The 14,070-nt window shown below is 42.5% G+C and overlaps 1 protein-coding gene across 5 annotated transcripts in view; it reads right to left on the reverse strand.

Moving 5' to 3' along the window:
- Positions 1-535: 535 nt before the first annotated feature.
- The window catches only part of fam13b (family with sequence similarity 13 member B), a 47,821-nt gene continuing 34,286 nt past the window's right edge, over positions 536-14,070 (reverse strand). For 2 of the 5 annotated variants that reach the window (XM_086085881.1, XM_086085878.1), the window contains exons 8-24: positions 13,450-13,494; positions 11,762-11,860; positions 11,605-11,671; positions 11,461-11,534; positions 10,937-10,970; positions 10,482-10,578; positions 8,605-8,697; positions 8,035-8,317; positions 7,679-7,820; positions 6,619-6,700; positions 6,117-6,230; positions 4,393-4,616; positions 4,226-4,309; positions 4,047-4,145; positions 1,951-2,303; positions 1,681-1,782; positions 536-1,586 (exon numbers count right to left, since the gene is read on the reverse strand). In XM_086085881.1, the coding sequence (XP_085942007.1) occupies positions 1,463-1,586; positions 1,681-1,782; positions 1,951-2,303; positions 4,047-4,145; positions 4,226-4,309; positions 4,393-4,616; positions 6,117-6,230; positions 6,619-6,700; positions 7,679-7,820; positions 8,035-8,317; positions 8,605-8,697; positions 10,482-10,578; positions 10,937-10,970; positions 11,461-11,534; positions 11,605-11,671; positions 11,762-11,860; positions 13,450-13,494 (2,116 nt within the window). In that variant the 3' untranslated portion in view covers positions 536-1,462. The remainder of the gene's footprint in view (positions 1,587-1,680; positions 1,783-1,950; positions 2,304-4,046; positions 4,146-4,225; positions 4,310-4,392; positions 4,617-6,116; positions 6,231-6,618; positions 6,701-7,678; positions 7,821-8,034; positions 8,318-8,604; positions 8,698-10,481; positions 10,579-10,936; positions 10,971-11,460; positions 11,535-11,604; positions 11,672-11,761; positions 11,861-13,449; positions 13,495-14,070) is intronic. The other 3 variants (XM_086085880.1, XM_086085882.1, XM_086085883.1) reach the window with 3 other exon arrangements.

Here is a 14,070-nt window from a genome sequence, read left to right on the forward strand (position 1 = left end):
AAAGTCATTGAAGTTGAGCGCGGACATACTCCTGTTCCATTAGTTTGAAATATTTTGCAGACTGAGCTCATTCTTCTGCTGAACAACGGAGGAACGATAGTCGCATTGATATGACGTCATCCAGCACACGCGATGAGATGCTCACAGGAAGCCATTTAAAACATTTTAAATAAATTCCATAACCGTTAAATAATTTTTCAGTGTATTAATTATATCTTGTTAACTAGTCACGTAGTTTCTAAACGTTCTTAAAGCTTTAGACGTTTAAAAAAAACAACTCATAAGCAGTAGTTTAGCCGACTAGCCTCATTAATGACTTTCCGTCATTTGTAAAGGTAAAATTTGTAAACACCATCTTCAGGTATGTAATAGTGATGTTAACTGAACAATAACGACCCCCAAAAATATATTTAGAGCAGGTGTTTCTGGCGATAACAATAGTGGCCGTTAGAGGGCGAAGATACACTACTCGTGAATTTCCTTGGCAGAAATAAGTTTGTGTGCGCATATGTAGAAAAAGGAAAAATTCAACATGTAGATCATCCACACTTTTATTATTGCTGCTTCTTTATGGCACAAATAATAGAAACAATAAAACGTTGTCTCATTGTTGCTATGTTCTAGCATGCAAGCTTTTTTCTTTTAAATCTGAAACATCACAGGACAAGCATGATCACACACACACACACGCACTAACAAAGTCTAAAGCTGCTTTGTACACTTTGCGGAGTAGATTAAAAAAAAAATCATTGTCGTCACACATTAACAAGTCATATATATGAGGAAATCACAGCAATAATAAAAATAAAAAAAAACCTCATCTGTCACAAGTATGAAAAAGAAAAAGAAAAAGAAAAAGAAAAAGAAAAGGGACTGAGGCGGTGACCGTGAAATAATTTAAACATTTATGACATTCATCCTTGTGTGGTTGTATTTACACAATATATATATATATATATATATATGTATTTATATTTGTATAGTAGTGCTTCATCTTTAAAACACACACACACAAACAGGGATGCATTCTGAAGAACGCTGTGCAAATAACAGTTTTTTTTTTGTTTTTTTTAACACCTCAACATCATAAACACACCTTTGCCTCCAAAACGCTGGCTTTTATGAGCTTTCCACAAATGTCTCACGAGACCTGCCAGCAGGAAACCACCAACACTGCGAACATGAGGTCGGAGGAGCTTAATTTATATTAAAAAAAAATAAAAAAAAAAATAATAAAATTGTATTTTGTTCACCCCCCCCAAAAAAAGTTTGAAATGTGTGTGTTAAAAGGATGACTAAAAAGTCCCGAGGTGTCAAGAGCAACAACTCTTTGAAGCCCCGCTTGGGTTGGTGGGATGCTACGCGGGGAGCAGTGATTGGTCGAGGCCGCTAACGATGGAACGGTGAGAGTTGCTCCGTTTTTCTCTTTGTGAAGACTGAATGTGTGTGCGCGCGCGCGCGTCTATATGGACTTTGAGGAATCCTGCTTGCTGATGAGCACCTCCAGAAGGCGCAGCTTGGCCTTGAGTCTCTTGTAGGCTCGGTACTCGTCCAGCATGGGCTCGCGGTCCTCCTTTTGCACGTTCCTAACAAGGTTGAGAAAAATAAAACGAAATCCATCACAAACTAATCGGCTTGCCGCCCTAATATGAAACCATATCCATGGCTGCGTGCTCGTACCTGCCGTTCCGCTGATAGAATTCTTCCTCAAATTCTTTAATGGTCTTCCTCAGTTTCTTCTTTTCTGCTCTTGCTTTCCACAGCTGTTCCAGCAGCTCTGGCCTAACGCGCACATACACAGGAAGTGATGTCATCTGGATCATTTCTCCTGTGTGTGTGTGTGCTCGTGCTCGTGCTCGTGCGTGCGTGCGTGCGTGCGTGCATGCGTGCGTGCGTGCGTGTGTGTGTGTGTGTGTGTGTGTGTGTGTGTGTGTGTGTGCGTGCTCTCACATGGACGAGGCGTTAGAGCTGGACAGTCTCAGGTCGAGCGCCATCTTCCCGGAGCCTTCCTCCATCTTGGTCCTGATGGACCCCCCCGCGGTGGTGCTGGTCTCCATGGCCATGATGACCTCTGAACTCTGCATCTCTCCTCCACTGCTCTCTCCTTCCTCCTCCTCTTCCTCCTCCTCATCTTCATCATCCTCCTCGTTGAAGTCTTCCTCCTCCTTCTCTTCCTCCTTCTCGTCTTTTTCTCCTGCCTCTCGCTCCTCCTCCTCCTCTTTGATCTCCTCCCAGAAGTGGGCCGTTTCTCCCTCAATGATTGGCTGGAGGGTTTGGCTTCTCCTCTTAGTAGAAGGAGACACCTGGGCGGGACATGTCAACATGTTGCTAATGCTAATTTATGCTAATGTTAATGATGAGGTCTCCATGCTTTATTGTGCAAATGCTCACATGTTAACATAGCTTATGCTAAAAACGCTAATGCCAATTATGATTATAGCTTAAACCAAGCCTTGGAACCCTGAAAAAGTAGCCTGGCCTAAAATCTGACTTTGAACAAAAACACTGGTTTGAAGCCCTAACTCTCATTTGTAATCCATATTAACTCATCATATAGACGTCAAAAATTCATTTGAACCATTTCTATTAGTTTCAAATTTTTCCCCCACTTTTGTTAAAGAGTATAAAAACCTAGAACTTTTTTATTAAAAATTTTAATCGACTGACGGTCAAAATGTTTAGTAATCGTTTTTTTTTTAATCACGTCAGGCGATTAATTTTTAAAAAAATTGTAATTAATCGCATGACTTCAATAGTTAACTCGCGATTAATCACACATTTTATATCTGTTATAAATGTACAATAACATTTTATTCCTAGGTTTTCTTGTTAAAAAATTTAAACTAATTGAAATAGTTCAAATGAATTTTTGACATCTATAGCCGTCAATGGCAGTGAATGAGTTAATGGCCCTTAAAACCCTTGGTAGACATCCTAACACTGCCTTTAGACACAAATTTTAAACTCTACTTTGAAACATTAACACTGGCCTAATTTTAGGATGCTAGAACTAATAATAACAGCGATGACAACTATGTAATGCTAATAACGTTGCTTATGCTAATGACACTAAAGCTAATTATACGAATGATGCAAATGATGCTAACAACGTTAAAGCTAAACATCACTGCTATTGATGTACAGAAATGGCAAATCCAGGTCCAGAAAGTAAAAAACCTGTCACGGTTTGATTTTAGCCCCAGGTGCTAGTTAGCTAGCTCCCTGGGAGCTCATTTATTGTACCTACGCTAGCTAGCTCCCAGGGAGCTTGTTTGGCTGCTGGTTGAGTAGAAGCACTTGTGGCAGGATTTTTACTTTCTGGATCTGCTACCTCTCTCTTGATGTAAATGTGCTACTGACGTTAAAGCTAATTATACACACACAATTAGATAGACTAGATCAGGGATGTCAAACTGCGGTCTTCCAGGGGCCGGAGTCCTGCAGGTTTTAGAGGTTTCCCTACTCAAACTGCAGCTGATTCCAATCAGCAGAATGATTATCAGGCAGAGCTTGCCGATGAGCTGATCATGAATCAGCTGTGTTGAAGAAGGGAAATATCCAAAACTTGCAGGACTCCGGCCCTCGAGGACCGGATCTCGCCATCCCTGGACTAGATAGACGCAATGGTGCTAGTGACGCTAAAGCCTAATACAAACAATGATGCAGACGTCACTGCTATTGACACAAATTATGCTAATAATGCTAAAGCTAAATACAAACAATGATGCAATCATCACTGCTATTGACGCAAATAATGCTAATGACGCTAACACTAAGTACAATGATGCAAAGAACGTCACTGCTATTGAAGCAAATGATGCTAATGACGCTAACGCTAAATACAAACAATGATGCAAGCGTCACTGCTATTGACGCAAATGATGCTAATGACGCTAACGCTAAATACAAATGATGCAAACGGCACTGCTATTGATGCTAATGAAGCTAAAGCTAAATACAAACAAAGATGCAAACGCCACTGCTATTGACACAAGCAATGCTATTGACACAAGCAATGCTAATGACGCTAATGTCTGCAAACTCACAGTGACGGCTGGCGTGATGGTGACTCTGGTGAGCATCTGTTTGATCAGACGGTAACGCTCGTAGAGAGGCTTTACCACCAGACGCTCCTCGCGAGTCACCTGGCACCACACACACGAAGAGGAAACATTGTAGAGTACGCGCCAGAGGACTCCACCAGCAAGTGAGTATGTGAACTGACCGGTCGCCCGTGCAGGCCCTCGTAGTGCAGCAAGTTTTTCTGGAGGACAGTCTTCTCGCAGGACAGTTGTTCTTTTGTCATCTTCTGCGGCGAGTACCAAAGAACAGAGTGACTACATCGTGTGACGCTAACGCTAATGCTAACGCTAATGCTAACACGCGTCTCACCTTGATGTCGTCGGGCCAGCCGTCCTCCTGCCGCCTGCCGGTGACGTGTCGCTGGATGAGCTCCATGGTCTCCTCGCGGGTGGGGTGCGGCGCCGAGGCCTGCTGCAGCTGCTGCTGCGTTGCCGCCGCCGTCTGCTCCAGCGTGGAGCCGAAGCTCTTGGGCAGCGTGTTGCTGCGAGGGCGAGTCTGAGGGCCCAGCTCGCTCTCGGCGCGGTGTTTGGCGTCTGCGCCGACGACCGAGAAGGAGGACAAAGACCGTGAGGGAGAACCGTGACTGAGGTTGAGTTGACGTCAACACATGGACAACAGGTCAGACACGCGTGCAGCATGTGACACTGACAACAGACAGACGTGACTCGGTAACACCAAAAGTGCCCAAACATTGATATTGTGATGATTGAAACCTTGACCCAGACTTGAATCCCGACCATGATGCATTAAATCAGATTTCAAACTTAATGTGAAACCCTAAGTCATGCTTGAAACCCTGTTTTGAAACCCTAACTCATTTGAAACCTTATTTAAAACCCTAACCTTGTTTCAAACACTAGCGTGATACCCTGACCCAGGTGTCAATATCGAGATGACACCACCCACATTTTTGGTTATCGGGTAATAATTAAAAATAATAATAATAATTCCTCATCAGCAGGATTCTAATCGATTCTAATTTCCTCAATCAATTTGATTTAGATTCACAAAAGTTCAGTTTGATTTTGTTTTTTCCCCCGATAAAATTCACTTGTATTCAAACCAATATCGATTAATTATGGCACATCAATTCTTCTTAAATGTCAAGGACATGATTAAAAATTCCACAAATATAAAATTCCAAAAGAAATTTTGCGGCGGGAGTAGTATGATTTAGTTTATTAATGAAAGTAACGTGTTACAAAAACATTGACATCAGCAAAGATGAGTTGAAAATATTTTCATAATCTAATTCAATAATTGTAAATATAAATAAAAAATATTATGCATTGTCTTAAAGTGCAATAAGTCAGGTCTTTCATAAACGTAAGAAAATACTTTAAAATTCATGTGAACAGTAAATTTCAATAAGAGTAAGATCAAATTTTTTTTATTGTCATTTAAATACAATTCTATTTTCTTAAGAATTTATGGGAAAAAGACATACATAAAATACAATTATTGTATATGTTATGGTTTTATGAATCAATAACAGGCTTAAGAAAATCAATTTGATAATGTTTTTTCCATTAATTTTTTTTTAAACCCAGCCCTACTCAGCAGTAGTTGGCGCTGTACTGCGGCAGTCTGACACATCTGACAATGTTTTGTTAAATGAAATTTTACACATCCAAAGTACTAGCGGCGTTGGTACTTGATGTCGGCGAGTACCCAAAGAGTGAATACTACTTGTACTGAAATAAAGTGGTATCAAACATCCCTACTTGAAACCCTAACCTCGATATTCAAATCAAAATTTGAACCCCCCACCCTCATTTAACCCTGATCTGAAACCCCCAATCAACAACACTCATCTTTGCACGAAACCCGAACTTGAAAACCCAACCCAAGGGCCAATGTGTGATTCCGACCAATGACGTGATTGCTGTGTTAATAATTACCTCACAATCTTGATTGACATCACACGCACACACGCACACACACAGAGCACGTGTGGACATGAAAGAAGCGGGATGCTCTCACAGTGCCACCTGACAGTGGACGCGTCTACTTACGGGCACGCTGCTACTTACTGAGGGGGCAATGGGAGGGGGGCGTGGGGGCGGGCGGCGCGGAGTGGCGCCTGTGTGAGTGGAGCACAGCCTGGTGCCTCAGCGTGCTCCTGGGGAAAAGGTGGTGCTGGCGTCCTGGGTCGGTCGGGGCGAGAGAGGGAGGAAAGCGGTGAGCGGCTTCTCAGGTTATTCACAAGACAAATCCTCCGGGCGGGGGAGGGAGCGGTCGCCTCGCCGAGGGAGACCACGAGATTGGGCGCCACGGGACCGGGTGCGACGACATCCACGTGCGGGACAAATTGACATGTTTGCTATTTGACAGACGTCCCACTGATGGGTGGATGTGTGAGAGCCACTGGTTAGTGCTGCATTCATGCAGTGAGTTTGCACGCGTGCGTGCGTGTGTGCGTGTGTGTGTGTGTGTGTGCGTGTGTGCGTGCGTGCGTGCGTGCGTGGCCATGGCACAAGACACTCACAGCTCATACGACACGCACTCGCATCCATACCCGCGAGGAGTGTCTACCTTTGATCTGCCGGCGGATCTTGGTGAGGTCGGTCATCCACTTCAGGACTTTGGTGTTAGCTGCCTTGTCGCCGTGAGAAGGCTGTGACCACAAAATGCAAATGTTTTGTTACGTATTATTTTCTGTATCGTTAGTTGCAATACGACACACTTGATGTCAAATCAACCAAATTTGACTCATTCTCTGTTGCAGACATTTATACTCCGCCGATGGAATCCAACTTTTTACTGCCGCCGACGTATATATCCGTCAACTGTTTTTCACGTCATAATAATTGATGCCCCGCAAAAAGATTCATTATTGAAAGCGTAAATGTTAATATTTCAAACTCATCTTAGAACATTACCCTAAAAGTGGCTTATACTGTAGATTTGGAAAATGCAGGAAAATGTGCGTGTGCATGCACATGTGGCTAAGGCTCTGCATAACATTCACTGACAACACAGGCTAAACTTAGCTCTGCCCGATACATATCAGTGGAGATGTATCTCTTCAACAATGACACCAATTACTACTTCCCTATTTGCCAGAGCATTAAAGAGCACAAACAATTAAGTAAGAAACGCAAAAAAGTGAATTTGTGAATTGGAAAGAAGTCAATTTTGAGGACCAAAACTGCCAAAATAAAAAAATAAATACATGAATAAATAAATAAAGGTGGGGAAAAAACCCGATTATAAAACATCTAATTCAAATATTAAACACAAAAAATATAAATGGAGAAAAAAAACTAATAAAAGTACAAATAAATCCCAAAATAAAAAAATACATAAAAAATAAATGTGGAAATAAATATATAAATAAGGGGGCAGAAACGCAAAAAAAAGTTAATTTGTGAATTTTAAGGAGGACCAAAACTCAAAATAAAAAATAAATTAATAAGTAAATAAAGGTGAGCCCCATTTATATTTGTTTTTATTTATTTATTCACTCATTCATTTTTAATTTTGGCAGTTTTGGTCCTCCCTACATTTTAGCATACGGCCGTAAAATAAAATGCTGACAAAACACTTTCCAGTTGCACAATATCACATTCCGTACTTGGCATCGTTCTTGTACCTTGTAGTTCTTCTCCCTCTCAAACTGCTCCTCAAACTGCTTGATCTTCTTCTTGAGGTGTTGAAGCTTCTTGGTGAGCTGGTGCGTCACCGAGTCGCCTCCTCTCAGCGAATCCTTGGAGCCGAACGACGCTCGCCTTGGCCTGAAGAGGTCGCGTGCGGGTCAAGAGGGAGCCAAGAGCAATGATGGCAGAAGTACAGATGATTTGTTATTACACTTATTATGGGTGGCACTCCAATGTAATTATCTTACCTATGTAATACATAATTCACAGTAAAAAATTGTTTTATTACATTTAAAAGTTCAATCAGTCGTTCCACTTTTACAATAGGCTTCTTCTTTAGTGTGTATTTCACCTGTGTGATTTGGTGGGCGAGGTGGCGTCGGCGTCCTGCTGCAGGAAGCGCTGTGCGCCGTGCACGCCGAAGTCCAGGAAGCGGCGCGCCAGGAGGTGCGGGTGCGAGCGGGAGGACGAGGGCGAGGCATCCTCCCGCCCGGCCTCGTCGCCACCCTCGTCCCCGTCGTCCTCCTCCAGCGGCAACAGCAGGGGGAGGGGCACCATGCGGCCCGCCAGGGGGGACAGCTGGGCCTCGCCGCTCTCGCTGTCGTCCTGCCACGACTTGAAGGCCGGAACCGGATCTGCAGGAGGACACGGGGGGAGGACAAGTCTTACGTGGTCAGTTGATGTTCAGACAACTGGGGTTGTTTTGAAGGGTTAGGGCGCACAGAGGTCAATCTGACATTTTGGAAGAAGAAAGAGCGAGAACCAGGACTACCAATGTCCCATAGAAGCCATTTGATTATGTAAGCAGGATGGGAGGGAGAAGTGGAGGACGGGTGTCGTCATGTTCAGTTGAATAGGGGATTGTGTGTGTGTGTGTGGGGGGGGGGGGGGGGGGGCGCTGGCTCACAGTACAACCACTCACCTTGGCCTTCTTTCTGCAGGTGCATACATGAGAAGTCTATGGGAGGGAGGTGGTGATGATGATGATGAAGAGGAGGAGGAGGAGGAGGAGGTGCTGCGTGGAAGGAAGGAAGGGGAGAGGAAGAGAAGACGAGTGGTGAGCTCCCATCGGTCAACGCAAAAAAAAAAAATAGTGCTTCGTTGATCCACTAAAAGCACTACAGTCAACCTGCCTGTCACTATACGTTGCTGGCATAGATAGAAGTGCAAAGTTAAATTTGTAGTAAATCCTTTTCACATAAGTGAAATGTTATAACTATACAACCCAACAACTTTATCACCCATCTTTCCCCAGAGAAATGGATGGAATAATCACTAATCAACAACAACAAAAACAACAAATAAAATAAAATGTTTAAGGAAATAGCAATTATCTTTTCTTTTTTTTACTTCATCAAAACATAATAATTCATCAGGACGTAAATAATTAAATAATCGTAATGTCATGAGTCTTGTGATTGTGCAGCTCCCGGTGTGCATGCCTTGGCCACAAGGGGGCACCATTGTACAGGAGTGCTACCTGTACACACAAATATGTCCACAGCTGCTCAGTAAATTGCACTAATAGTTGTTTTTAGCAGAGGACAAAAAATACATGCCTCCGAGTATTGACAGTGTCTACATGTGCTGCTCAACCATTTGACTTCAATTTATCTGTTTCTTAAAGGAATCGTGATACCAATTATTTTTATTTTTAAAGCAGACTTAGCTAAGTGGACCAGCTTGAAGCCTCTCTTTATGGAGACCTGTTCACCATTTGGTAAAATTGCTGCATGTTATCAAGTGAGTTGAGCTCACCACCACCATAGGGTGCTTGTTCGTACCTCAAGTTATGCCTGCAAGTCAAAGCAAAAATTTGGCAGAAAGGGGTTTGCATCTCGAAAAACGTCTGTCGGGTCAGCCATAATCTCAAGGCACCACTTCAACTTCATTTGGGAAATTAATGGATCTTCAGCTGTCAACTTACACCACTGTTAGCGTTTGTGTCCTTTCGCTGCAACCAGTGTTGTGCTCGTTACAAAAAAAAAGACTAACTACATACAGTTACTTCATTTGAAAAGTAACTCAACTACTCTGATTACTTAGAAAAGTAATGTATTACTAATAAAAGTAACTCTTAAGTTACTTTGAAAAAAACACACTGTTCCTTTATGCTCAAGTAAAGTAGAGTAATGAGCGTATTTCCACGTGGAAAATCTCGTCTTTCGCTCGCCTTGATCTCTACGACTGCCGAATCCGATCCCCGCCCACAATGCGTCTTCTTTGTTAGCACGGCAGCGGCAATCCATTGTAAACAGGAAGCAGCCATCCAGTTTTGATTCTGAACCGCTTATCCTCAGGAGTGTCGTACAATTAAATTAAATAATTGATCAAGTAACTGACTAACGTACCATATTGTAACTGAGTTACTGTATTTAAAAAAGTAATGCGTTAGAGTATTAGTTATTGTAAATAGTAACTAAGTTACAGTAATGCGTTACTAGTAACTAGTTACTGCCCAACACTGGCTGCAACACGCACATTTTTGAACCAGTTTTGCTCCCTGATGGACCTTTACCGGAATCTTCCATCACAATGCTACTCACATTCAACCTGGCCGGCTATTAGTCAGGGGCCGATGCTAGCTATTGCTCCGCTAACATGTCACCTTAGAAGGTGCAGGTCGTTTGGGAAACCTCTTGTGGAGTTACAGAAAGCGGGATTTGGTGAGTTTTTTTGGGGGGGGGCTATTATTTTTTACATTATAAAGTTTAAAAAAAGAAGAAAAAGACCGCAAACTGTGAATGGCGAATAGGCTGGGGGACGACGAGTCATATTTTGTGTCTGTTTGTCACGCACCATCCCATTGGTGGTCGGGGAAGAGTTGGATGTGAGGGGCGTGTCCACTGCTTGATGTTTGGCTGGTGTTGGCATTCTGGTCGCATGAAGAAGAGTCCTGGAAGGTGAGAACGAGAGGGAATGTGTGTTACTTTTTGTTTCGCGTTATGTCAAATCTGCTAGACTACACGATATTGGTTGCATTACGCGTGCTACTGAGTGTGTGTTATGTTCATTATGTTAAATTATGCGTGCGTTCAATAGTTTGTACGTTAGGTTACACAATGCTACATATGTTTTACTGGATTACCTTTGTAGCATCACACATGGAATGTCAGGTCTGTTCCGTTACGTTATTTTTTGCATTTTGGTGTGTACAACTTGAGCTTTGTTATTTATCACGTCATGTGATGCAATGCATGTCGAACACTAAATACACGTTACACTACGCTACGCCCATGCGTGTGCAAACTTACACAACTTGTGGTATCACCAGGCTGATTGTCCTCCCTGAAAGCACAACACAAATACAGTCACATCTAATATTTCCCCTTTTGTGTCAGAGGGAACAAAGTATTATAAAATCATACATAAACCAAAACATTACTATTAGTTCATGTTGAACTCTGACATAGTATGAACATGTCACATGATGATGTTGACTCTAAATCGATTTATCGGACTTGCATGTTGTCCTTGGTGGAGGTACTAAGCGCCATGTCCAAATGGTCACAGCAGCCATGACACGTCATCACGAGTGACTCACATGGCAGCTCAGCCATCTGGTGTGATGATTTGAACTGCGTTTTTGTCATGAGCTAACTCAAGTAGCAGACAAGAGCGTAGAATGACGACCCGAGTGACTTTTTTGTTGAATTGACTTCATCGGGCCGCTTGGAGCTAAGCAACTTGCAAACATGGACGATGTTAACCTTCAGTGACTCCAAGCATGCGAGAGACGCTTTGCAAACTGAACCAAAAAGGTGGAATGAACCTCTACCTGGCGGCATCCATGTTGTTCTCGCCATCTCGGACGGCGTCCAGCTCCATTCCCGAACCCTCCCCCTGCGCATCCTTTTAGGAATAAACAACAAGCCATTAACAATATGGCAAATCAAGCCTCAAAGACTTCTTCCACTCTCACCTGTGTGTTTTCCTGATCCGCTTTCTGCTGGCGCTCACCATGGCAACCAGCAGGCTGCACTATGTCACTGCAAGAAGATGAGAGAAGGTTAAGAGGATAAGGAGAACGTGTGTGTCACACACACCGCTCGGTGCGTCAAGTCGTGTTGGTCTCTCACCCTTGTTGGTTGTCAAAGGTGCCGAGGTCCTGCTCAATGGAGGACTTGAGATCAAAGAAATGTTGCTCCACTGCTGCCCTGATGGTTCGTTCGATGATCCTGAAGACACGCAACACATGTTCAACGCCAGTTCATTGACACGACAAACATTTTAGAATTCCAGTGAGAAGCTGATACGCATTATGTTAGTAAATGCTGGTAAACGTTACATTATGCTATATGTTATATGTGATAAGATGCCTTATTAGACAGCACATACAGTATTCAATGTTTTGACAAAGTTAGTCAAATATCTGTCGAAAGCCAGATGCTGAAGAATCAAGCCAGGCTGTAAAAGGTAAAAACGCTCGTCCCACCGCACACTTGATCCTTAAGATCTACTGAGATTTTGGTGTGCTTTCTTTATCTTCCTCCTCGTTTATTTGAGCTCCGAGGCCCAGCAGAGGCTTGGTACACGTGACGGGAACATGGTGGTGTAATAGTGTGTACGCAGCTGTCTGTACCATCTAAGCACGAGTGGGCAATTCATTTAGCAAAAAGGACCACATGAGAAGCTGGTACGCTTGCCGCGAGACAAGCCAACGTGCAAACCTAACTTAGTCTATATTACTTTTAATGCATACTGTCTTCTTTCAATATGGTATGTATTGGGATTTTAAAAAAAATAAAACCAAATTATAAACAGTCATTAAAATTATATTATTATCCACATGTGCACATTAAATAAAAGCATACCTTCCAAAATATAAGCATGGAGTATTTGACATTTGATTTTCACTTCATTTAAGAAGGCATCATCAACAAGTCTGGGCGTGACCACGCAATGCACAGGTTGACACTCATGAAAGTGCTCCCCCCTCCCTATTTTGTGGTTTGTGACACTACCACTTATGACCTAACACTTTTATTGCTGTCTTCAAACCTTATTAACCCGCTTCTGTCGCACCTTTGACCATTCCTCTTCCTCATCACAGAGATGACATTCAAATGTCAGCATTTCATATCGTGACGCAAAATGATCATGGCGGTCAGTACGAGTGTGATATTGTTCAAAGAAATGTGTGAAGGATTTACTATAGGGAGGGGGCCAAAGCCAGAGGGTACACTTGCTACTCGGAGCCAAAGCAATAACGATAATTCTTAACATATTTAAAAAAAAAAAGGAAACAAAAGTTGAGGAAACATACAAAAAAAATGGAAGAAATAAATAGAAGCACATATAAAGACGGAAAAATATTGGGAGGCAGGAAAATATGCAAATAAGAACAAAAATAGTAGAAAACAAACAAACGATGACACGATAGAAAATACACAAACATTAGCAGAGAATGCCAAATATTAGAAATGTTATAAAAGCTATCAGACAGAAAATATGATAAAAAATTATTTAATAAAAAAAAAGTGGGATTTTTTTGAGGAAAAAATACAGAAATTACATGAGAAAATTTTTTAATATGGGAAAACACTAGATTTCTTCCAAAAAACAAAATTACAAATAAATAAATATGTGACAACAATTAGGAAAACAATTAATACAAATAAAACTGGGTGAAAAATAAAAAACCCAAAAATGCAATGAAAAAAAAAAGAAGCTCTGCATCACCTGCCTTCCGCCATGTTTTATTACCCTGTAGCTATCTATCTAGGTACCTTTCATGTATACCGTGTGCGTGCGTGTGCGTACTCACTCTGCAGACTCAGCAGGCAGCATGGGCACAGGGGAGAGGTGGGAGCTGCAGTGAGAAGAAAAAGAAGAAGACGCGCTTAGAACATCCTGTTCTCCTGGACTGCCATGACAGAGATGGAACGACCTTGGCGAGTACGTGCGAGCGAGGGAGTCAAAACAGGAAACAGAATAAGGACAATTACAAGGATGCTCACAAAGGGCGCCAACGCATACACAAAGTCAGCGGCGCCACTTTAGGCGGCCACATTGTTATTTAGGCTACTTAATTGATAACAAGATATGAGACTGTGTGTGTGCTATCGAGGTCACATTTGCACAGTTGCTCTTTCTACACAGCTGAGACGCGGCTGTGGATGCTCGCAAGCGCACACCGGGGCACATTCCGGGGCAGCACGTTTACGTAACAACGCAAGGGCAGTCATGTTATATGGATCAATACAGTACATGAGGAGTTCAAGTACACACTCAAGTCTCAAGGTGTTAAGTGGGGAAACACTTGACATGAAAGACATCCTCCATCTTAACGGCTTTACATGGAAATAAGATTCCAAATTCCTTTCCTAACATGGTGACAGAATATGACCACATCTACATCAAACATCTCGGCGTCGAAGCAGAGGAG

This window comes from Leptonotus elevatus, chromosome 9 (assembly GCF_054856555.1).
Source record: "Leptonotus elevatus isolate MCC_2025b chromosome 9, RoL_Lele_1.0, whole genome shotgun sequence".
NCBI classification, from domain to species: domain Eukaryota; kingdom Metazoa; phylum Chordata; class Actinopteri; order Syngnathiformes; family Syngnathidae; genus Leptonotus; species Leptonotus elevatus.